We start from the raw sequence: 22561 nt of genomic DNA, 5'->3' as shown, positions 1-22561 counted from the left end.
CAGATATGTACCTAAATTTGCTAATCTTACCAATGAAAAAATCATTGAAGTAGTTGGCAATATCAGTCGGTTTTGTAATGAATGGGCCATCTGATTCAATAAATGTTGGAGCTAAGTTGAATTATGGAGCTGAGTTTGCCTTTTTTTTTAAATGTAATTGAAGGTGCTCCAAAGCTTTTTACTATCATTCTTTGTCATTAATCTTTGTTTCATAGTGTAGTTTCTTCTTTTTATTTATATTCGTCGCATGATTTCTCAATTTGCAGTACGTTTGCCAATCGGTTGTGCAGTCAGACTTATTTGCCATTCCTTTAGCCTCATCCCGCTCAACCATAAAATGTTTCAATTCCTCATCAATCCACAGGGATTTAACAGTTTTTACAGTCATTTACATAATGCTGCATCCTTATCAGTAACTGGGATAAGCAATGTCATAAATGTATCAAGTGCAATGTCTGTTTGCTCCTCATTACAAACCACAGACCAACAAATATTGTTTACATCAACAACATAGGAATCACTACAAACTTCTTATATGACCCTCTTATACACTATATTAGGCCCAGTGTTTGGAACTTTGGTTCTTCTAGACATGGCTGCTATATTGTGATCACTACATCCAATGGATTTGGATACTGCTGTAAAGCAGTATCCAGCATTAGTAAAGATGCAGCATTAGTAAAGATGTGATCAATATATGTTGATGATTTAATTCCTGTGCTGTTTGTAACTACCCTGGTAGGTTGACTGATAACCTGAACCAGGTTGCAGGCACTGGTTACAGTTTGAAGCTTTTTCTTGAGTGGGGGAGCTTGATGAAAGCCAGTCAATATTTAAATCACCCAGAAAATATACCTCTATTTTGATATCACATACATTATCAAGAATTTCACACGTTGTCTAGATACTGACTGTTAGCACTTGGTGGTCTATAGCAGCTTCCCACAATAATCGGATTTAGGTGAGGCAGATGAATCTGTAGCCATACTACCTCAACAGTATTTAACATGAGATCCTCTAATCTTTACAGGAATGTGGTTCTGAATATAAACAGCCACACTTCCACCATTGGCATTTCTGTCTTTTCTATAAATTTTATAACCTTGTATTGATACCACTGTTTCATCAAAGGTATTGTCTAAGTGAGTTTCAGAGAAAATACGAGTCATCTGTTACTAGCAAGTTATTAACTTCATGAACCTTGTTTCTTAAGCTACATATGTTAATGTTGGCTTTTTTTTAGCATTTTTCTGGGATGCTTGCTTGTTTTCGTTGCTTTACTGGGAAGCTTAGCAGAAGTGGATATTCTCATGTTATTTATGTTAGTACCGGCCGGGAGAGCTGCACACAGTGTCATTGGCTTTGAGACTCTGATTGGTTAACGATTATCCAATCGCTGTTGCCTTTGTTTTGTACAACACCCCTCATTTTGACTTCATCACAAACGACTTCAATGATGTCAGTCTCAGACTGAGGTATGTAGCTAACATAGAGCAGTGGAAGAATTCAGTTTGAGTTGTCAGGCAAATATTAAACACCAACGCTATTCACTAAGTTGATGGTTTATATTTAGGATAATGTTTTACAGCTTTGTCATTCTATTTTTTTAATTTAGAAAATCTTCTTATTCTTATATTTTACACATGATAAGGCCACATAGAGGGCCAGAGATTATTTCAGACACTTGAGATAATCTGAAGTACTTAAAAGGGCCACTAGATGTCTTGTGAGAATTTACATAAAATCTTTGAAAGATACCAACATTCTTGTAGTTTACTGGTAAACTTAGGTTTCCAGTAATATCCACTCCTTATCAGTGATAGCTCTTCATCTGGAAGGCTGCACAGTTTAACACCTCTGCACAATGGAGCTCAGGATGTGAGTGAGTGAGTGAGTGAGTGAGTGAGTGAGTGAGTGAGTGAGTGAGTGAGTGAGTGAGTGAGTGAGTGAGTGAGTGAGTGAGTGAGTGAGTGAGTGTCTGGGCTGGCTAATGTACAGTTCCAGTCAAATGTTTGGACACACATACTCATTCAAGGGTTTTTATTTATTTTTACTATTTTCTACATTGTAGAATAATAGTGAAGACATCAAGTTGAGGTCGGGTGATTGTGGAGGCCAGGCAGCACTCCATCACTCCCCTTCTTGGTCAAATAGCCCTTACACAGCCTGGAGGTGTGTTTTTGGTCATTGTCCTGTTGAAAATCAAATGATAGTCCCACTAAACATAAACCAGATGGGATGGTGTAGCACTGCAGAATGCAGTGGTAGCCATGCTGTTTAAGTGTGCCTTGAATTCTAAATAAATCACTCAGTGTCACCAGCAAAGCACCCCCACACTATCACACCTCCTCCTCCATGCTTCACGGTGGGAACCACATATACGGAGATCATCCATTCACCTACTCTGCGTCTCACAAAGACACAGTGTTTGGAACCAAAATCTCAAATTTGGACTCATCAGACCAAAGGACAGATTTCTACCGGTCTAATGTCCATTGCTTGTGTTTCTTAGCCCAAGCAAGTCTCTTCTTCTTATTGGTGTACATTAGTAGTGCTTTCTTTGCACCAAGTCAACCATGAAGGTCTAATTCATGCCGTCTCCTCTGAACAGTTGATGTTGAGATGTGTCTGTTACTTGAACTCTGTGAAGCATTTATTTTGGCTGCAATTTCTGAGGCTGGTAACGCTAATGAACTTATCCTCTGCAGCAGAGGCAACTCTGGGTCTTCTTTTCCTGTGGCGGTCCTCATGAGAGCCAGTTTCATCATAGCGTTTGATGGTTTTTGTGACTGCACTTGAAGAAACTTTCAAAGTTCTTGACATTTTCCAGATTGACTAACCTTCATGCCTTGAGGTAATGATGGACTGTCGTTTATCTTTGCTTATTTGAGCTGTTCTTGCCATAATATGGACTTGGTCTTTTACCAAATAGGGCTATCTCCTGTAAACCACCCCTACCTTGTCACAACATAACTGATTTTAAGAAGGAAAGAAATTCCACAAATTAACTTCTAACAAGGCACACTTGTTAATTTAAATATATTCCAGGTGACTACCTCATGAAGCTGGTTGAGAGATTGACAAGAGTGCAAAGCTTTCATCAAGGCAAAGGGTGGCTACTTTGAAGAATCTGAAATATAAAATCTATTTTTACGTGTTTAAGACTTTTTTTTGGTTACTACATGATTCCATATGTGTTATTTCATAGTGTTGATGTCTTCACTATTATTCTACAATGTTGTAAATAGTAAAAATAAAGAAACTCTTGAGTAGGTGTGTCTAAACTTTTGACTGGTACTGTATGTCTCTCAGGATAGTTTCCATGTTTTTCCTTTGCAGTGTGAGAGAAAATTGAAGTTGAACCATGAACAATGATTAGGACTGATTCAGCACATGTTTGTCAGTGGGTTTTGAGTTTCAAGTTTTATTACTTGTATGTACAGGGTACACATGGCGTTCACCGCCCAACGAAATGCTCAATTGCAGTCGACTAGAAGGTATACTGCGTATGTCAGAATTGACATTTTGTAGCAGGTTAGGATAACTTATACAGCAGGTTAAGGTTAGGAAAAGGGTTAGGGTTAGCTAAAATGTCAATTTGACATCTGTATCCCATCTAGACATAACTGTTAGTGTGTTTGTTTGCCTTGTGTTTCTCTTGTGTTAATGCTGTGTGTGTTTTCAGTATGAAACGGATAGTGCCCTGAGGAAGGCCCATGTTCTGCAGGCCCAGAGACAGGAGGAGTATGAGAAGGCCCGAGTGTCCACCAGTCGAGTAGAGGAGGAGCAGCTGGGATCAGCCAAGCTGGAGAAGAGACGCAGGCTGGAGGAGGAGGCTCTGCAGAAGGTAAGACATCGTCCCTGAGGCCCATAGCTCGTCTATTATTTCATTACATTACATTATAGTCATTTAGCAGACGTTCTTATCCAGAGCGACTTACAGTAATTAGTGCAATACTTTTTTTCGTACTGGCCCATAGCTCGTCCCTGAGGCCCATAGCTCGTCCCTGAGGCCCATAGCTCGTCCCTGAGGCCCATAGCTCGTCCCTGAGGCCCATAGCTCGTCCCTGAGGCCCATAGCTCGTCCCTGAGGCCCATAGCTCGTCCCTGAGGCCCATAGCTCGTCCCTGAGGCCCATAGCTCGTCCCTGAGGCCCATAGCTCGTCCCTGAGGCCCATAGCTCGTCCCTGAGGCCCATACATCCTCCCTGAAACCCATAGCGTAGCCCATGAGGCCTTAGTTACTCACTGAGGCCTATAGCTTGTCCCTGAGGTTCAAATCTTACCTATGAGGCCCAAAACTAATCACCGAGGCCTAGTCTTCACTCAGATACACAATCAAACAACAGTTAATAACTTCTTAGCAACTAACCCTAAACTGCTAAATTAGAATCCACATTCACATACTGAAGATGTTACCATTTTGATCAGTGGATTGTAGTTGTGACATGTTACCCCCCCCTGCCTTGTTCCGTAGGCGGATGAGGCCAGAGACCACTGCAAGGCCTGTCTGACAGACGTAGGGGTGAAGAGAGTGGACCTGGCCAACACAAAGAGTGAGATCCTCACCCAGTTACGAAAGCTGGTCTTCCAGTGTGACCTCACTCTGAAAGCGGTATGTTGAGGAATACAGTATCCAAATATTTTCAGAAATGTAGTAGAATTGTGGACTGTATAGAGACGATTTAACTTCTGAGCTTATTTGACTATAAAACAAGTGTGTCATTGGTCCCTCAAAGTTTTTTTGTCAAGGTAGTTCCTAGATTTCCACTGGCCGTCTTTTAAACATGGTGTCTAGTTATTCTATTTCCATGGGTGCTGTATCTCAGGGGCTGTCTTGTGTCTGTCTGACTCCCCAGATGACTGTGAACTGGTTCCAACTGCAGCAGGCCCAGGTTGTGTCTCTGCCTGTCAATCACCAGTCTCTGTGTGAGAGCTCCAAGCTGTACGAACCGGGCCAACAATACATCGACTTCGTCAGGAGTCTTCCTGCCCATTTGGACAGACCCAGGGTGCAGTCCTACTCCTTCGATGTTACCGTCTCGCACTGTAACAATGCAGGGTGAGGGGGAACACTGGATGGATGCTGTGATTTTGATTATCCTACTACTGCGGCTTCAATTTATTTACACCTGAATAGCGTGTCTAAAAAAACATGTGACGCGTCATCCTACCTAAGAGTCATTATCAAAACAAATGAGTTATTCTCTGTGGGAGAGTAGGGAGATTTTAATAACAGAGAGCTACTGCTTTAGATGGAAAAAGGCTCGGAGAGAATAGTACTATATTTAGTGATTTGCTGAGAAGGAGTGACTGGGAGGGAGGGAGGGAGGGAGGGATTGTGTTAGAGAGGGTAACACTATTGAGTTTAGCCTGCAGGTCTTCCTGAGGAAATGACTGGTCATGGGGGAAAGAGGGAGAGAGAAAGAGGGGGTGGGTATAAGTGGAGAACTCTGGTTTTATATTTCTGTTTAGGCCATTTCTTCTGACTGAAACTCAAATCAAAGTTGTTAAGCTCTTTTGCTGATGCCACAGATATAAAATAGGCCCAAGATGGCCGTTCTTAACTCCACCTATTTTCGCCCTTACTTTCATGAGTGGTCGTCATAGACTCTGGTGTCGTGGTGTACTAGTGACAAAGACAGTGGATGACAGAGATGCTTTGTTGTTGGTTGGTTTACCTCTCCTCCCAATCCTTCCCCCTGATCAGAAGCAGCGACAGGGAGGGGAAGCGCAGGTTAAATATAGACCTATATCCTATAGACGGCCCATATGCACGTCCTTATAGCAGGGCCCATTGATTAGTATTACATCCTTTGATTATTAGTAGGCCATTATCAATTTCCACATGTATGCGAATGGACATGTTGATTGGGCTGTTCATTTCAGGTTTGTATTGATGTTAATGGGATTAGTCAATTTGCTCTTTCAGCTACGGAATTGGGCAATCATGTATGTAAATGCTATGGACCCATCCATGTGAGTTCATGTTGATTGATTACAGTACCCTCACCAGACACTAGATATCCTCTCTATGTTTAAAGCCTATGATGTGAGACGTCAGGTTAACTCTTCTCTCCCTCCTTCCAGGTTTCCTCTCGCCAAGCGGTCGTTGAGCAGCACCCACTGCAGTACCCACAGTTCCCACGGTAACCTGTCTCAGATGTCCGCCACCTCTGGAGACTTCCTGGGGACCGACAAGGTGGACAGCCCGTTCCACACGCGGCCCGCCAACAGCAGCACCGACATCCAAGGTAACCTAGTTTTGTGACGAGGGTGACCTGGTCGTTTACAGAGAAATACATAGGGGTTTCTGATGACGGTTGATTCTGTAATTCAGGTTAAAAGGGAAAACCTCAGCAATCCGTTTAGATCACAGTAGACTACAGCTAATTATCTCCTTGAAACACATTGACATTCTACTTTTCTTATGCATGCAGATGGGTTTTAGTCTGGCCTAACAGCTCTAGATGGTATCTGTTGATCTGACAAATGCTAGGTTCTCAGGGCCTGATAACTTTGTTTTTCATAGAGGTGAAAAGGCTACGTTGTGTGTGTGTGTGTGAAGCATCCAGATTGATCCAGTGCTTTGAGATTCATCCCTGTCCCCATATGACTGTCTGTCATTCAGGGAAACAGACATATCCTCACACTCATCCCAGCTCTTTCACATCAGCATATAAAGTTGTTTTTTTTGACAAAAATTAACTTGTCAAATTGTCACTTTTCCCCGAGGTTGGAGTAATACCATGTTCAACTACTTAAGACATTGGCTCGTATCTAAGTTGTAGATTTAGAGAAGATGAAGAATTTTTCACTTCTCTTATTGATTTTCCTGGCCTAGTCTGTTTGATCTGTTTCCCAAGCATTCCCAGAGGTTTTGTGATGTTGTGCCTCTGGGTTTAGGAACTCTGTGACAAGTAGTTTATTTTTTTGTCGGCATAATTTCACCATGTTTTAATCTGCGGAAAGAGTTCAATTACTATCTCAGTTTGGTAATCTCTGTCTATTTCATATCCAGGTCGTCAAAGGGATTGAAAAGAAAATCACATTTTGAATGTTAAATTCATGCTTTCATAATCAACCCATTCATGATAAATCATTGTTGTTTGTATTGATTTTATTGGAATGATATTGTTATTTTGTGATTCTCAAGTGTTTCAATGTGAACCACTTGATACTAAATGAATGTGCTCCTCTTTCCCACATGACCCACTCATTATGCTATCTAGGAAAAAATTAGCTATCTCGTTCAGTCTATGATTACTTTGGATGGTTACTGAATTTCTATGACAGAATTTGCATAAAATGAATTACTAGTCTATTATTTTTTTTCAAATCTTTTGATTTAAATATAAAATAAACATGCATTAAAAACTCAAGCAAATCCAAGTTCAGTATTCTACCATTGGATTATATCAATACTTATACATGTGTCTTCTGACAGTAACAAATGACATGACTTTTCCCTTTTGTTTGTTCCAGCTCTGAGGTTCCAGGGCCCGTTCCGAGCCTGGGGAACGGGTAGTCAGGGCAGGGAGATGTGCAGTGACTCAGAGAGCACCGGAGGCAGCAGTGAGTCCCGATCCATGGACTCCCCCACCGCCAGCCCAGGTAAGGCCTTGTCTACCCACCCTTCCTAGCCCAGGGCCCTATCTCCACACAACCTACACTACACTAGTCTGTGCAGGCCAGTCAAGTTCTTCCACATAGATCTCAACAAATCATTTCCGTATGGACCTCGCTTTGTGTCATGATGAAACAGGAAAGAGCCTTCCCTAAACTGTTGCCACAAAGTTTGAAGCACAGAATCGTCTAGAATGTCTTTGTATGTTGTAGTGTTAAGATTTCCCTTCACTGGAATTAAGGGGCCGAGCCCGAACCATGAAAAACAGCCCCAGACCATTATTCCTCCTCCACCAAACATACCTGGGGCAGGTAGCACCCTCTAGACATGACACAGACAGACAGCAGGATAGCAGACAGACAGACTCCTAGATGTGACGCAGGCAGGCAGGCAGGCAGGCAGGCAGGCAGGCAGGCAGGCAGGCAGGATAGCAGCCACCCTCCAAGACATGACACAGACAGACAGACAGCAGGATAGCAGCCACCCTCCTAGATGTGACACAGACAGACAGACAGCAGGATAGCAGACAGACAGCAGACAGCCTCCTAGATTTGACGCAGGCAGGCAGCAGGATAGCAGCCACCCTCCTAGACGACAGACAGACGCCACCCTCCTAGACGTGACACAGACAGCAGCCACCCTCCTAGACGTGACACAGACAGACAGACAGACAGCAGCCACCCTCCTAGACAGACAGACAGACAGACAGACAGACAGACAGACAGACAGACAGACAGACAGACAGACAGACAGCAGCCACCCTCCTAGACGTGACACAGACAGACAGACATTTGGATAGCAGGATCATGCCTGAGTCCTGATGGTGTGTCTATAATACCCCTGAAGGACTTCTGAACTACAGGCAGGTTTAACGGTGACATTCTCTGGAGTTTTGTGTTCTTCTGGTCGGTGTTTAACCATGTGTTGTATTCTGTGGATTATGTAACATGCTGATTCCTGTTGTTTTGGTTTTCATTACGTGTTATGATAGGTTTCCTTTAAATGACTTATAGTGTTACCGTTACTCTCATGTTGCTATCATACACAACAACAGTTCCTGAGTGAGATGTTTTAATTAACTAGTTACAATTAACTTAATTGGATTAATCAATCTGACTCATTAGAACCTTTGAACTCATACAAATCTAGAATGATTGGAATGAGTGTTTGCAATCTAGCCAGTCAGTTAATTCCTTCTTTCCCAAAGAGCCCCAATGTCTAGAGAAATGTGCCCTGTCACTGAGATGGGTCTCTTGTCCAGGCCATTATCAGAACAATAAGGGAATCAAGCAGAGGGATTGATCAGTGAATGGAGGTATGAATTGCCCAGAACGTCTTGTGAGTGGTCCCTTGCTGGTCTCCTGACCACTTGCCATTGGTGGGCCCAGGGGTGCCACGCCCCTCAGTCTCAACCATGTCTTATAATAAGTGGACTCTTTGTCAGTCACTCAGTTCATAACAATCAAGGCTTGAAGCTATGGCTAGAAAGGAGCAGACACTGAGATAACCTCCCAAACCAGGGATCTAGTACTATTACTAGACCAGGCCTCAGTTAGACAGGCCACGGTAGTAGTGAGTAGCTAGACAGTACTATTGATAAGATACAATGAGGATCTTTTGTGTGTTCACTGCCTCCTGCTCAGGTGACTTCAACAGGAGATTACGCAGAAGCCCGTCCACGGGGACCATGTCGTCAGCTGATGACCTGGATGAGAGAGAGCCACCCTCGTTGTCAGACAACGGTGAGTCAGATAGTTCATTCATTTGATATGGCGCTATATGTTTGCTTTGGAAAAGTATGTTGTCACACTTTTCATGTCAATAAAGTTTTGGGAATTTAAATTTGAGTTCAGAGAAGGTGTGTGTGCGTGTGTGCGTGTGTGTGTGTGTGTGTGTGTGTGTGTGTGTGTGTGTGTGTGTGTGTGTGTGTGTGTGTGTGTGTGTGTGTGTGTGGTAAAACTGTTGGTCATACTTGAATTGTCCTAAGAGTATATTGTAACAGTTCAGAATGTGTAATAACAGTCTAGTGGAGAGGTAATCTCTTCAGCGGCAATACAAAAGTAGCCTGGCGGCTAGAGCATCAGACCAGTAACCTAAATATTGCTATTTAGAATCCCAGAGCCGACAAGGTGAAAGAGAACTGTCTATGTGCCCTTGAGCTAGGCACTTAACCCTAATTGCTCCAGGGTTGCCATTGATAATGTCTGACTCTGGCTGTGACCCCAGTCCCAGGGGGTGTTGGAATATGTTTAAAAAAATATATAATATTGAAAAAAGATAAATATAAGCACCCAAGAAAAGTATCATCATAAGTACACTGACTGAGAAAAACACGGTTTGGAATAACAGCAGAACATACACATGACCAAAGTATGTGGACACCTGCTCGTCAAACATCTCATTCCAAAATCATGGACATTAATATGGAGTTGGTCCCCCCTTTTACTGCTATAACAGCCTCCACACTTCTGGGAAGGCTTTCCACTAGATGTTGGAACATTTTTGCGGGGACTTACTTCCATTCAACCACAAGAATATTAGTGAGGTAGGGCACTGATGTTGGGCGATTAGGCCTGGCTCGGGGTCGGTGTTCCAATTCATCCCAAAGGAGTTTGATGGAGTTGTGGTCAGGGCTCTGTGCAGGCCAGTCAAGTTCTTCCACACACCGATCTCGACAAACCATTTCTATATGGACCTTGCTTTGTGCTTGGGAGCATTGTCATGCTGAAACAGGAAAGGGCCTTCCCCAAACTGTTGCCATAAAGTTGGAAGCACAGAATGGTCTAGAATGTCATTGTATGCTGTAGCGGTCCAGCTTTACACCACTCTAGCCAACGCTTGGCATTGCGCATGGTGATCTTAGGCTTGTGTGCGGCTGCTCGGCCATGGAAACCCATTTAATGAAGCTCAGGGCAAACAGTTATTGTGCTGACGTTGCTTCCAGAGGCAGTTTGGGACTTGGTGAAGAGTGTTGCAACCGAAGACAGATGATTTTTACTCGCTTCAGCACTCGGCGGTCTCATTCTGTGAGCTTGTGTGGCCTACCACTTCGCGGCTGAGCTGTTGTTGTTCCTAGACGTTTCCACTTCACAATAACAGCACTTACAGTTGACCAGGGCAGCTCCAGCAGGGCAGAAATTTGACAAACTGACTTCTTGGAAAGGTGGCATCCTATGACGGTGCCACGTTGAAAGTCACTCAGCTCTTCAGTAAGGCCATTCTACTGCCAATGTTTGTCTATGGAGGTTGCATGGCTGTGTGCTCGATTGTATACACCTGTCAGCAACGTGTGTGGCTGAAATAGTCAAATCCACTCATTTGAAGGGTGGAAGCATACAATGACATTCTAGACCATTCTGTGCTTCCAACTTTATGGCAACAGTGTGTGTGTCTCTCTCAATGTATCGCCTCCCCAGGTCTGGATGAGATGGTGACAGAGACGGCCAGTTCCCCAGGTCCGTTCCATGACATCCAGATGTCCAAGGCAGCCCAGACACACAAGCTGAGGAAGCTGAGGGCCCTGTCCAAGTGCAGAGAGTGTGATAGTCTGGTGGTCTTCTATGGAGCTGAGTGTGAGGAGGTGAGTGCTCTGTCCAACACTGGTTCTTAATCTGGGCTATTATACCCGTGGAAGTATCTGGCCTATTCACAGGGGGTGATGATAGTACCTGGCCTAATCACAGGGGGGATGGAAGTCTACCTGGCCTAATCACAGGGGGGATGATGAAGTACCTGGCCTAATCACAGGGGGGATGGAAGTACCTGGCCTATCCACGGGGGGATGGAATAACCTGGCCTAATCACAGGGGGATGGAAGTACCTGGCCTAATCACAGGGGGGTGATGATAGTACCTGGCCTAATCACAGGGGGGATGGAAGTACCTGGCCTATCCACGGGGGGATGGAATAACCTGGCCTAATCACAGGGGGGATGGAAGTACCTGGCCTAATCACAGGGGGGGATGGAAGTACCTGGCCTATCCACGGGGGATGGAATAACCTGGCCTAATCACAGGGGGGATGGAAGTACCTGGCCTAATCACAGGGGGAACAGGGGGATGGAAGTACCTGGCCTATCCACGGGGGGATGGAAGTACCTGGCCTATCCACAGGGGGGATGGAAGTACCTGGCCTATCCACAGGGGTGATGGAAGTACCTGGCCTAATCACAGGGGGATATGGAAGTACCTGGCCTATCCACAGGGGAGATGGAAGTACCTGGCCTAATCACAGGGGGATGGAAGTACCTGGCCTAATCACAGGGGGAGATGGAAGTACCTGGCCTAATCACAGGGGGAGATGGAAGTACCTGGCCTAATCACAGGGGGATGGAAGTACCTGGCCTAATCACGTGGGGGATGGAAGTACCTGGCCTATCCACGGGGGGATGGAAGTACCTGGCCTAACCACGGGGGGATGGAAGTACCTGGCCTAATCACAGGGGGATGGAAGTACCTGGCCTATCCACGGGGGATGGAAGAACCTGGCCTAATCACGGGGGGATGGAAGTACCTGGCCTAATCACAGGGGGAGATGGAAGTACCTGGCCTATCCACGGGGGATATGGAAGTACCTGGCCTAATCACAGGGGGAGATGGAAGTACCTGGCCTATCCACTGGGGGGATGGAAGTACCTGGCCTATCCACGGGGGGATGGAAGTACCTGGCCTATCCACAGGGGGGATGGAAGTACCTGGCCTATCCACAGGGGGATGGAAGTACCTGGCCTAATCACAGGGGGAGATGGAAGTACCTGGCCTAATCACAGGGGGGTGGAAGTACCTGGCCTAATCACAGGGGGAGATGGAAGTACCTGGCCTAATCACAGGGGGATGGAAGTACCTGGCCTAATCACAGTGGGGGATGGAAGTACCTGGCCTATCCACGGGGGGTGGAAGTACCTGGCCTATCCACGGGGGTGGAAGTACCTGGCCTATCCACGGGGGGATGGAAGTACCTGGCCTATCCACGGGGAGATGGAAGTACCTGGCCTATCCACGGGGGATATGGAAGTACCTGGCCTAATCACAGGGGGAGATGGAAGTACCTGGCCTAATCACAGGGGGTGATGGAAGTACCTGGCCTTCCACGGGGGATGGAAGTACCTGGCCTAATCACAGGGGGAGATGGAAGTACCTGGCCTATCCACAGTGGGGAATAGGACTCACAGGAACATAGGCACAATAATCAGTTGCACATTAGGAGGCACTTCAGGTAGAGCAAAATGTGTTTGGGGGTACGGTAGGTAATTGTGTTTGGGGTACGGTAGGTAAATGTGTTTGGGGGTACGGTAGGTAAATGTGTTTGGGGTTACGGTAGGTACATGTGTTTGGGGGTACGGTAGGTACATGTGTTTGGGGTTACGGTAGGTACATGTGTTTGGGGGTACGGTAGGTACATGTGTTTTGGGGTACGGTAGGTACATGTGATTGGGGGTACGGTAGGTAAATGTGATTGGGGGTACGGTAGGTAAATGTGATTGGGGGTACGGTAGGTAAATGTGATTGGGGTACAGTTAATCATTAAAACAGGTTATGAAGTACTGTTCTAGTCCCAATAGGAAACAGTCTATAGACCACAGAACACCATCATCCACCACTGGATATTTGGGACTTTTTCTGGGAGCCTGTACTATCCTCCCACTAGAATCTTCTCTCCACTTTGCTTATTTTACACAGAGTTACATTACATATTTATTAAACATTGAGATAATATTTGGATACATTGGAACAGGACAGTGAAAGATGGTTACTTGAGGGGAAGGGTTATTATTATTATTATTATTCAGACGATTATTATTCAGACGATTATGTATTGCTGTGGCTCTGTGAGAGCGTGGCGCTAGCAACGCCAAGGTCGTGGGTTCAATTCCCACTGTCGATAGCATACACTCACTGTACTGTCAGTCACTTTGGATAAAAGCATATGCCAGGTGGATTATATACAGTAGTGTTGCTAGCTGACATGGATCTTAACTATTGGACTCCTCTGCTGTTTTCCCAGTGCTTCCTGGCCTGCCATAAGAAATGTCTGGAGACTCTGGCCATCCAGTGTGGTCATAGGAAGCTACACGGTAGACTGCACCTCTTTGGTGTTGACTTCACCCAGGCAGTTAGGAACAACCCAGATGGAATCCCTTTCATAATCAGGAAGTGTACCTCTGAGATCGAGAATAGAGCGCTGGACATGAAGGTAACATAATGCTAGCGTTTTCAAGGAACATTATATAGCCTAGCTTGTTTGGAAAATCTTCTCCATTGTTTCAGATGTCACCCACCCCTGAAGATGTTCTGTTTTTGCATGGAAATTATGCTTGTTAGGAGAATAAAATGGCCAAAATCTGAGCTGATGTGTTGTGTCTTGGTTGTCCAGGGGATCTACCGTGTGAACGGGGCCAAGTCCCGTGTGGAGAAGCTCTGTCAGGTATTTGAGAATGGCAAGGACCTCGTGGAGCTATCTGACCTTTACCCCCATGACATCAGCAACGTGCTCAAACTCTACCTGAGACAGGTGGGTCACACAGACAGACCAGACAGACAGACAGACTTCTTCATGACAAGATAGTTGTTATCCAGAACCTTAAAGTGTTCTTCGGCTGTCCCCATAGGAGAACCCTTTGAATAACAATTTTCGGTTCTAGTTCGAACCCTTTTGGTTCTAGATAGAACCAAAAAGGGTTCTACCTGCATCCAAAAAGTTTCTCCTATGGGGACAACCGAAAAACCCTTTTGAAACCCTTTTTTCTAAGAGTGTAATTACAGAGTACCCCAGGCAGACAAGATGGCACACTAGCCCAATAATATTGACTTATCTTCCTTGTCTTCATTCATTGCTAGTTTATAACTTTTCTCTTTGTCTCCATTCCTGTCTGTTGTATATTTGTCTTCATTCCAGTTTAAAATTAACTTCCTTGTTTATTTTCTCTCCCTGTAGCTTCCTGAGCCTCTCATCCTGTTCCGTTTCTACAATGACTTCATCGGCCTGGCCAAGGAGAGCCGGAACATCATCGTGGATGAGTTGGAAGCATCCAGGGTCAGCCCCGCCTCCATGACCCCGCCGCAGGTCAGTGTGGAGCTCAACCGGGTCCTGTTCAAGATCAAAGACCTTCTGAGACAGCTGCCACCGGCCCACTACAAGACCCTGCACTTCCTCATCCAACACCTGCACAGGTACCGACTCTATTCAGAGAATTTAGATGAGTTGACAAGTGCTGCACAATTCTGACTTTCATGTAAATAATGTATTGATGTCAATGGGAGACTTTGGGTTAAGTCAGTGGATCTCAAGGCAGAATACAACCCTATTAATACAGATACCCAGCTTAAAGGCCCAGTGTAGTCAAAAACATGATTTGGGGACAAAGATCATACTTTTTGTAAATGTCCTCTCGTCTGATGAAACAAAAATAGAACTGTTTGGCAATAATGACATCGTTATATTTGGAGGAAAAAGGGGGAGGCTTGCAAGCCGAAGAACACCATCCCAACCGTGAGGCACGGGGGTGGCAGCATCATGTTGTGGGGGTGCTTTGCTGAAGGAGGGACTGGTGCAATTCACAAAATATATGGCATCATGAGGTAGAAAAATTATGTAGATATATTGAAGCAACATCTCAAGACATCAGTCAGGAAGTTAAAGTTTGGTCGCAAATGGGTCTTCCAAATGGACAATGATCAAGCATACTTCCAAAGTTGTGGAAAAATGGCTTAAGGTCAACAAAGTCAAGGTATTGGAGTGGCCATCACAAAGCCCTGACCTCAATCCCATAGAAAATTTGTGGGCAGAACTGAAAAAGTGTGTGCGTGCAAGGAGGCCTACAACCCTGACTCAGTTACACCAGCTCTGTCAGGAGGAATGGGCCAAAATTCACCCAACTTATTGTGGTAAGCTTGTAGAAGGCTACCCTAAACGTTTGACCCAAGTTAAGCAATTTAAAGGCAATGCTACCAAATACTAATTAAGTGTATGTAAACTTCTGACCCACTGGGAATGTGAGGAAAGAATTAAAAGCTGAATGTGAAATGTCAGAATAATCGTAGAGAGAATGATTTATTTCAGCTTTTATTTCTTTCATCACATTCCCAGTGGGTCAGAAGTTTACATACACTCAATTCGTATTTGATAGAATTGCCTTGAAATGATTTAACTTGGGTCAAACGTTTCGGGTGGCCTTCCACAACCTTCCCACTATAAGTTCTATTTTTGTTTCATCAGACCAGAGGACATTTCTCCAAAAAGTACAATCTTTGTCCCCATGTGCAGTTGCAAACCGTAGTCTGGCATTTTATGGCGGTTTTGGAGCAGTGGCTTCTTCCTTGCTGAGCGGCCTTTCAGGTTATGTCGATATAGGACTCGTTTTACTGTGGATATAAATACTTTTGTACCTGTTTCCTCCAGCATCTGCACAAGGTCCTTTGCTGTTGTTCTGGGATTGATTTGCACTTTTCGCACCAAAGTACGTTCATCTCTAGGAGACAGAACGCGTCTCCTTCCTGAGCGGTATGACGGCTGCGTGGTCCCATGGTGTTTATACTTGGGTACTATTGTTTGTACAGATGAAGGTGGTACCTTCAGGCATTTGGAAATTGCTCCCAAGGAGGAACCAGACTTGTGGAGGTCTACAATGCTTTTTCTGATGTCTTGGCTGATTTCTTTTGATTTTCGCGTGATGCCAAGCAAAGAGGCACTGAGTTTGAAAGTAGGCCTTGAAAAACACCTACAGGTACACCTCCAATTGACTCAAATGATGTCAATTAGCCTATCAGAAGCTTCTAAAGCTATGACATTTTCTGGAATTTTCCATTCTGTTGAAAGGCACAGTCAACTTAGTGTATGTAAACTTCTGACCCCAGGAATTGTGATAAAGTGAGTTAAAAGTGAAGTAATCTGTCTGTAAACAATTGTTGGAAAAATGACTTGTGTCATGCACAAAGTAGATGTCCTAACCGACTTGCCAAAACTATATTTTGTTAACAAGAAATTTGTGGAGTGGTTGAAAAACGAGATTTAATGACTCCAACCTAAGTGTATGTTAACTACTGACTTCAACTGTACATGCACACACAGACACACAGCTCTGGAAAGAATTAAGAGACCACTGCAAAATGATCCGTTTCTCTGGTTTTACTATTTATAGGTATGTGTTCGGGTAAAATGAACATTTTTGTTTTATTCTATAAACTACTGACAACATTTCTCCCAAATTCCAAATAAAAATATCGTAATTTAGATAACAAAAAAAATGCAGTTTTGTCAGACCTCGAATAATGCAAAGAAAGTAAGTTCATATTCATTTTTAAACAACACAATACTAATGTTTTAACTTAGGAGGAATTCAGAAATCAATATTTGGTGGAATAACCCTGATTTTCAATCACAGCTTTCATGCGTCTTGGCATGCTCTCCACCAGTCTTTCACATTGATGTTAGGTGACTTTATGACACTCCTGGCTTTGTTTGATGGCTTGTGACCATCCATCTTCCTCTTGATCACATTCCAGAGGTTTTCAATGGGGTTCAGGTCTGGAGATTGGGCTGGCCATGACAGGGTCTTGATCTGGTGGTCCTCCAGCTACAATGGGGTTCCGGTCTGGAGATTGGGCTGGCCATGACAGGGTCTTGATCTGGTGGTCCTCCAGCTACAATGGGGTTCAGGTCTGGAGATTGGGCTGGCCATGACAGGGTCTTGATCTGGTGGTCCTCCATCCACACCTTGATTGACCTGGCTGTGTGGCATGGAGCATTGTCCTGCTGGAATAACCAATCCTCAGAGTCAGGGAACATTGTCAGAGCAGAAGGAAGCAAGTTTTCTTCCAGATCATCACCGATCCTCCACCAAATTTCACAGTGGGTGGAGACACTGTGGCTTGTAGGCTTCTCCAGGTCTCACACCCACTGTGAAATAACAATAGCGAGACTATATACGGGGTTACCGGTACAGAGTCAATATGCGGGACACCGGTTAGTCGAGGTAATTTGTACATTTTTTATTTGTTTTAAATGAATTTGACCTTTTATTTAACTAGGCAAGTCTTTTAAGAACAAATTCTTATTTTCAATGATGGCCTAGGAACAGTGGGTTAACTGCCTTGTTCAGTGGCAGAACGACAGATTTTACCTTGTCAGCTCGGGGATTTGATCTTGATAACTTTCGGTAACAAGTCCAACGCTCTAACCACTAGGCTACCTGCTGCCTCTACGCTCTAACCACTAGGCTACCTGCCGCCTCTACGCTCTAACCACTAGGCTACCTGCCACCTCTACACTCTAACCACTAGACTACCTGCCGCCTCTACGCTCTAACCACTAGGCTACCTGCTGCCTCTACGCTCTAACCACTAGGCTACCTGCCGCCTCTACGCTCTAACCACTAGGCTACCTGCCACCTCTACACTCTAACCACTAGACTACCTGCCGCCTCTACACTCTAACCACTAGGCTACCTGCCACCTCTACACTCTAACCACTAGGCTACCTGCCGCCTCTACACTCTAACCACTAGGCTACCTGCCACCTCTACACTCTAACCACTAGGCTACCTGCCGCCTCTACGCTCTAACCACTAGGCTACCTGCCGCCTCTACGCTCTAAACACTAGGCTACCTGCCACCTCTAAACTCTAACCACTAGGCTACCTGCCACCTCTAAACTCTAACCACTAGGCTACCTGCCACCTCTACACTCTAACCACTAGGCTACCTGCCGCCTCTACGCTCTAACCACTAGGCTACCTGCCACCTCTACACTCTAACCACTAGGCTACCTGCCGCCTCTACGCTCTAACCACTAGGCTACCTGCCACCTCTACACTCTAACCACTAGGCTACCTGCCGCCTCTACGCTCTAACCACTAGGCTACCTGCCGCCTCTACGCTCTAACCACTAGGCTACCTGCCGCCTCTACGCTCTAACCACTAGGCTACCTGCCACCTCTACACTCTAACCACTAGACTACCTGCCGCCTCTACAGTCTAACCACTAGGCTACCTGCCACCTCTACACTCTAACCACTAGGCTACCTGCCACCTCTACACTCTAACCACTAGGCTACCTGCCGCCTCTACGCTCTAACCACTAGGCTACCTGCCGCCTCTACGCTCTAAACACTAGGCTACATGTAGGTAGAGTTATTAAAAAGTGCCTATGCATAGATAATAACAGAGAGTAGCAGCGGTGTGAAGTGGGGGGGGGGCAATGCAAATAGTCTGGGTAGCCATTTGATCAGCTGTTCAGGAGTCTTATGGCTTGGGGGTAGAAGCTGTTTAGAAGCCTCTTGGACCTAGACTTGGATCTCCGGTACCACTTGCTGTGCGGTAGCAGAGGTAACAGTCTATGACTAGGGTGGCTGGAGTCTTTGACAATTTTTAGGGCCTTCTTCATGACCGATTCTGCGCTTGGTTAATGATTGTCTCTCATGAGACACTGTAGACATGGAAGTCTATTTCATTTCCTCAACATCCCCAGAATAAATCTAAGATAAATCTGTAATGAATTGTGATGTTGCTGCACGGCAGGTCTGTCTGTCTATTCATTTACCTGTTGTGACACACTGAGGTTCCAAACTCCATTTTTAGACAACACTGACTTTATGACCAAAATTATCCTATTTACACTTTGTGGTCAATGTTGACACTATAATCAAATGTTTCTGACTCATATCGATGCCACAGGCCATTTTCAGAGGGTATTCGTTACTTTTTAAAGGCATTCGCTCTTTAAAACTCACATCCCACAAAGTAACAACAAAAACCTGCAACAGCAGTAACAATGAACCAGAAGTCCACCTCCTTATTTCATCATTCCTCTCCCCTGTAGGGTGACCGAGCAAGCGGAGGAGAACAAGATGACAGCCAGTAACCTTGGCATTATCTTCGGCCCCACGCTCATCAAACCCAGACAGACGGACGCCGAGGTGTCCCTGTCCTCCCTGGTGGACTACCCCTACCAGGCCCTCATCGTGGAGCTCCTCATCAGACACTATCAGATGATCTTCGATGCCCCCGTCAGTCCCCTGCCACGGCCCCAGGGCCCCCCAGGCCCCTCTGAGGAGAGCTTCTCCCTAGAGGATCAGGACCCATACCCCTGCTTCACCACTCAGGAGAAGCAGCTCAGCAGACAGCCTCTTGTAGACATCAAGGAGGTGAGTGAGAAGTATGATGAAACCTGTGTTATGGATCTAGCTTCTACTGACTAGAACAGCAGTGATGACTCACTTTTCTCTCGCTCTCTCTCTCTCTTTTTGTCTCTCTTCTTTGTTTTTTCTCTCTCTCTGTTCCACTGTTTCCCATCCTTGGTCCATCGCAGCAGAGCTGTAAAGTCTTTAAGTGTCATTCCTCTATAGTCTCGTCCACCCATGCAATGAAGGGGGTCAGAGATGGGCACCCCACGTCTGATAGGAGGGACTCTACCCCTGGTCAGTATTACTCCACTATAGCCGTACAATAGTACACTGTATACACTGTTCACGTCCTGCTATTTTATCCTCTCTGTACTCTGTAGTAATTGACGAGGTCCCTGAGGTCCAGAGAGCAGGAGGAGAGAGGGGGGAAAGGAGGTTGACCCAGGCCCTCCACACCACCTCCCAGGTCCATCTCCGCCTCCCCCGCTCCAAGCTGGTCTCCCGGCCTGTCAGCATGCCCGCTGAACACCTCCTGAACCCGGCCCAAGGCGTGGACGAGAGGAACGCCAGGAACACCGCTGATCAAGACAACGGGAACGGTACCGGGAGCGTTACGCGGGACCAGTCGATCGAGGAGGTGTCGCAAGATGAGAAGCCAAAGTCGAGGGTGACCAGCCACTACCGGAACATGGACACAGGGACTCTACGCAGGACCTGGGACAGGCAGTACAAACCTTATGACATCACCCCCAGGACAGCTAAGATCAACCTGCCTACAGCAGACAAGGAGGAAGACTCGACCAGAAGCCTTTCCACATCTGTTCCATCCTCTTCCTTCGGGACGGGTGGCTGCACCGTCGCAGTGTGGCCGGGCAGGACTCTGAGAAGGGAGGAGAACGTCTGGGAGTATAGCCAAGTGCCCACTGTATTCAGACCCCCCCGCACTCTACAGCCACCCCCTGGAACCTTCTACAAACCCCCCACGGGGAGCATGGCCAATGCGCTAGGTGACGCGGGGCTAAAGAAGCACGCCACAGTAGCTAACAGCACTGAGGAGGAGGAAGATGATGAGGAAGATGAGATGGGTCTGGAGGTCTCTGTGGATGAGGACACTGTGGATGAGTACAGTGAGGCTCCGCAGCAGGCTGCAGGCCCCTCTCTGTCCCTGTCCCTGCCCCAGTCCCCCGGCTCCAGTCCTGAAGACCTCAGTCAGGAGGGCAAGCCTGTGTACCAGAGACTACGGCCCAGACGCTTGCAGGAGTTGGAGCACCGCGAGGCCCATTATGTGTGACCGTCTTTATCTCCATCACTCACTGGACGTCGTTACAAATCATCAAGTCATCTTTCTTCTATGACTTGAATTTAAATGTTCTTATCTGTATAATAGGTGCCATATTGTATAAGAAAACAACAGTAAATAATTTCATGAACTGTGAAATAAAATCCTCATGGAAGTGTAATATATTCCTTGTTGTCTGTTTTGGAGCCCCTTGTTGTCTGTCTGTTTTGGAGCCCCTTGTTGTCTGTTTGTTTTGGAGCCCCTTGTTGTCTGTCTGTTTTGGAGCCCCTTGTTGTCTGTCTGTTTTGGAGCCCCTTGTTGTCTGTCTGTTTTGGAGCCCCTTGTTGTCTGTCTGTTTTGGAGCCCCTTGTTGTCTGTCTGTTTTGGAGCCCCTTGTTGTCTGTCTGTTTTGGAGCCCCTTGTTGTCTGTCTGTTTTGGAGCCCCTTGTTGTCTGTCTGTTTTGGAGCCCCTTGTTGTCTGTCTGTTTTAGTGCTCCTTGTTGTCTGTCTGTTTTAGTGCTCCTTGTTATCTGTTGGAAGGAACTATTGTACTGCAGGTCTTCAAAATGAAGACAGGATGCACTTAGTTAACTACACAACAATGTGTGTTTGTAAGTTACTGTTGTAGGTTTCTCTGCAAAATGTCTGTATAAAGAAAGCCACAGAATCAAAACATGCTTCTTGTACCAATCACTACAACTGTTTTATGTACAACATTTGTTTCTATCTTTTAAACTGAGCAATTACTTTTACTCAAAAGACAGGTGGGTTGTTCCAGAAAAAGAGTGCCTTTTATGTCCCTTTGATATTGTATGTAGAAATTGTGCACCAATATGGAATTGTAAAAGCCTGTTATATTAAATGAAGTGTTGTTTTAATATAGACCACGGGGATAATTTAATCAGTCAAAATGTTGACATGTCCCTCCGTGCACCCTCTGGGACTTCTAGCAAGATGTTAACCCACTTAACCCCCAAAATGTCTCCTTGTTTTCACCATCATTGTAAAGCCTTATTTTGTTGCTTTGAAGATCATTATTTACATTGAGCTCCAAAAGTATTGGGAAAGTGGCACGTGCTGTTGTTGTTTTTTACTCCAGCACTTTGGATTTGAAATGATACAATGACGTTGAGGTTATAGTGCAGACTGTCAGCTTTAATTTGAGTTCAATTTCATCCATATCGGGTGAACCGTTTAGAAAGTACAGCACTTTTTGTACATAGTCCCCCCCCCCCATTTTAGGGGACTAAAAGTATTGGGACAAATTCACTTATGTCTATTAAAGTAGTCAAAAGTTTAGTATCTGGTCCCATATTCCAAGCACGCAATGATTACATCAAGCTTGTGACTACAGACTTGTTGGATGCATTTTCTGTTTGTTTTGGTGATGTTTCAGATTATTTTGTGTCCGATAGAAATGAATGGTAAAACATTTTTTTGTCACTTTTATTGTAAATAAGAATAGAATATGTTTCCAAACACTTCTACATTCATGTGGATGCTACCATGATTACGGATAGTCCTGAATCAATCATGAA

At 45.3% G+C, this 22561-nt stretch overlaps 1 protein-coding gene across 2 annotated transcripts in view; it reads left to right on the top strand.

Moving 5' to 3' along the window:
- Positions 1–21905, top strand: part of LOC106590644 (rho GTPase-activating protein 29) — a 67631-nt gene extending 45726 nt beyond the window's left edge. For both annotated transcript variants that reach the window (XM_045710914.1, XM_045710913.1), the window contains exons 11-23: positions 3686–3847; positions 4477–4614; positions 4859–5061; positions 6090–6253; positions 7485–7613; positions 9270–9368; positions 11043–11206; positions 13630–13818; positions 13999–14136; positions 14560–14795; positions 19441–19765; positions 19930–20038; positions 20125–21905. In XM_045710914.1, coding sequence (XP_045566870.1) covers positions 3686–3847; positions 4477–4614; positions 4859–5061; positions 6090–6253; positions 7485–7613; positions 9270–9368; positions 11043–11206; positions 13630–13818; positions 13999–14136; positions 14560–14795; positions 19441–19765; positions 19930–20038; positions 20125–21035 — 2967 coding nt within the window. In that variant the 3' untranslated portion in view covers positions 21036–21905. The remainder of the gene's footprint in view (positions 1–3685; positions 3848–4476; positions 4615–4858; positions 5062–6089; positions 6254–7484; positions 7614–9269; positions 9369–11042; positions 11207–13629; positions 13819–13998; positions 14137–14559; positions 14796–19440; positions 19766–19929; positions 20039–20124) is intronic.
- The last annotated feature ends 656 nt before the right edge of the window (positions 21906–22561 follow it).

This window comes from Salmo salar, chromosome ssa29 (genome assembly GCF_905237065.1).
Source record: "Salmo salar chromosome ssa29, Ssal_v3.1, whole genome shotgun sequence".
Classification (NCBI taxonomy): Eukaryota; Metazoa; Chordata; class Actinopteri; order Salmoniformes; family Salmonidae; genus Salmo; species Salmo salar.
The sequence above is the reverse complement of the archived record's forward strand: the minus strand, read 5'-3'. Positions and strand labels throughout refer to the sequence as shown.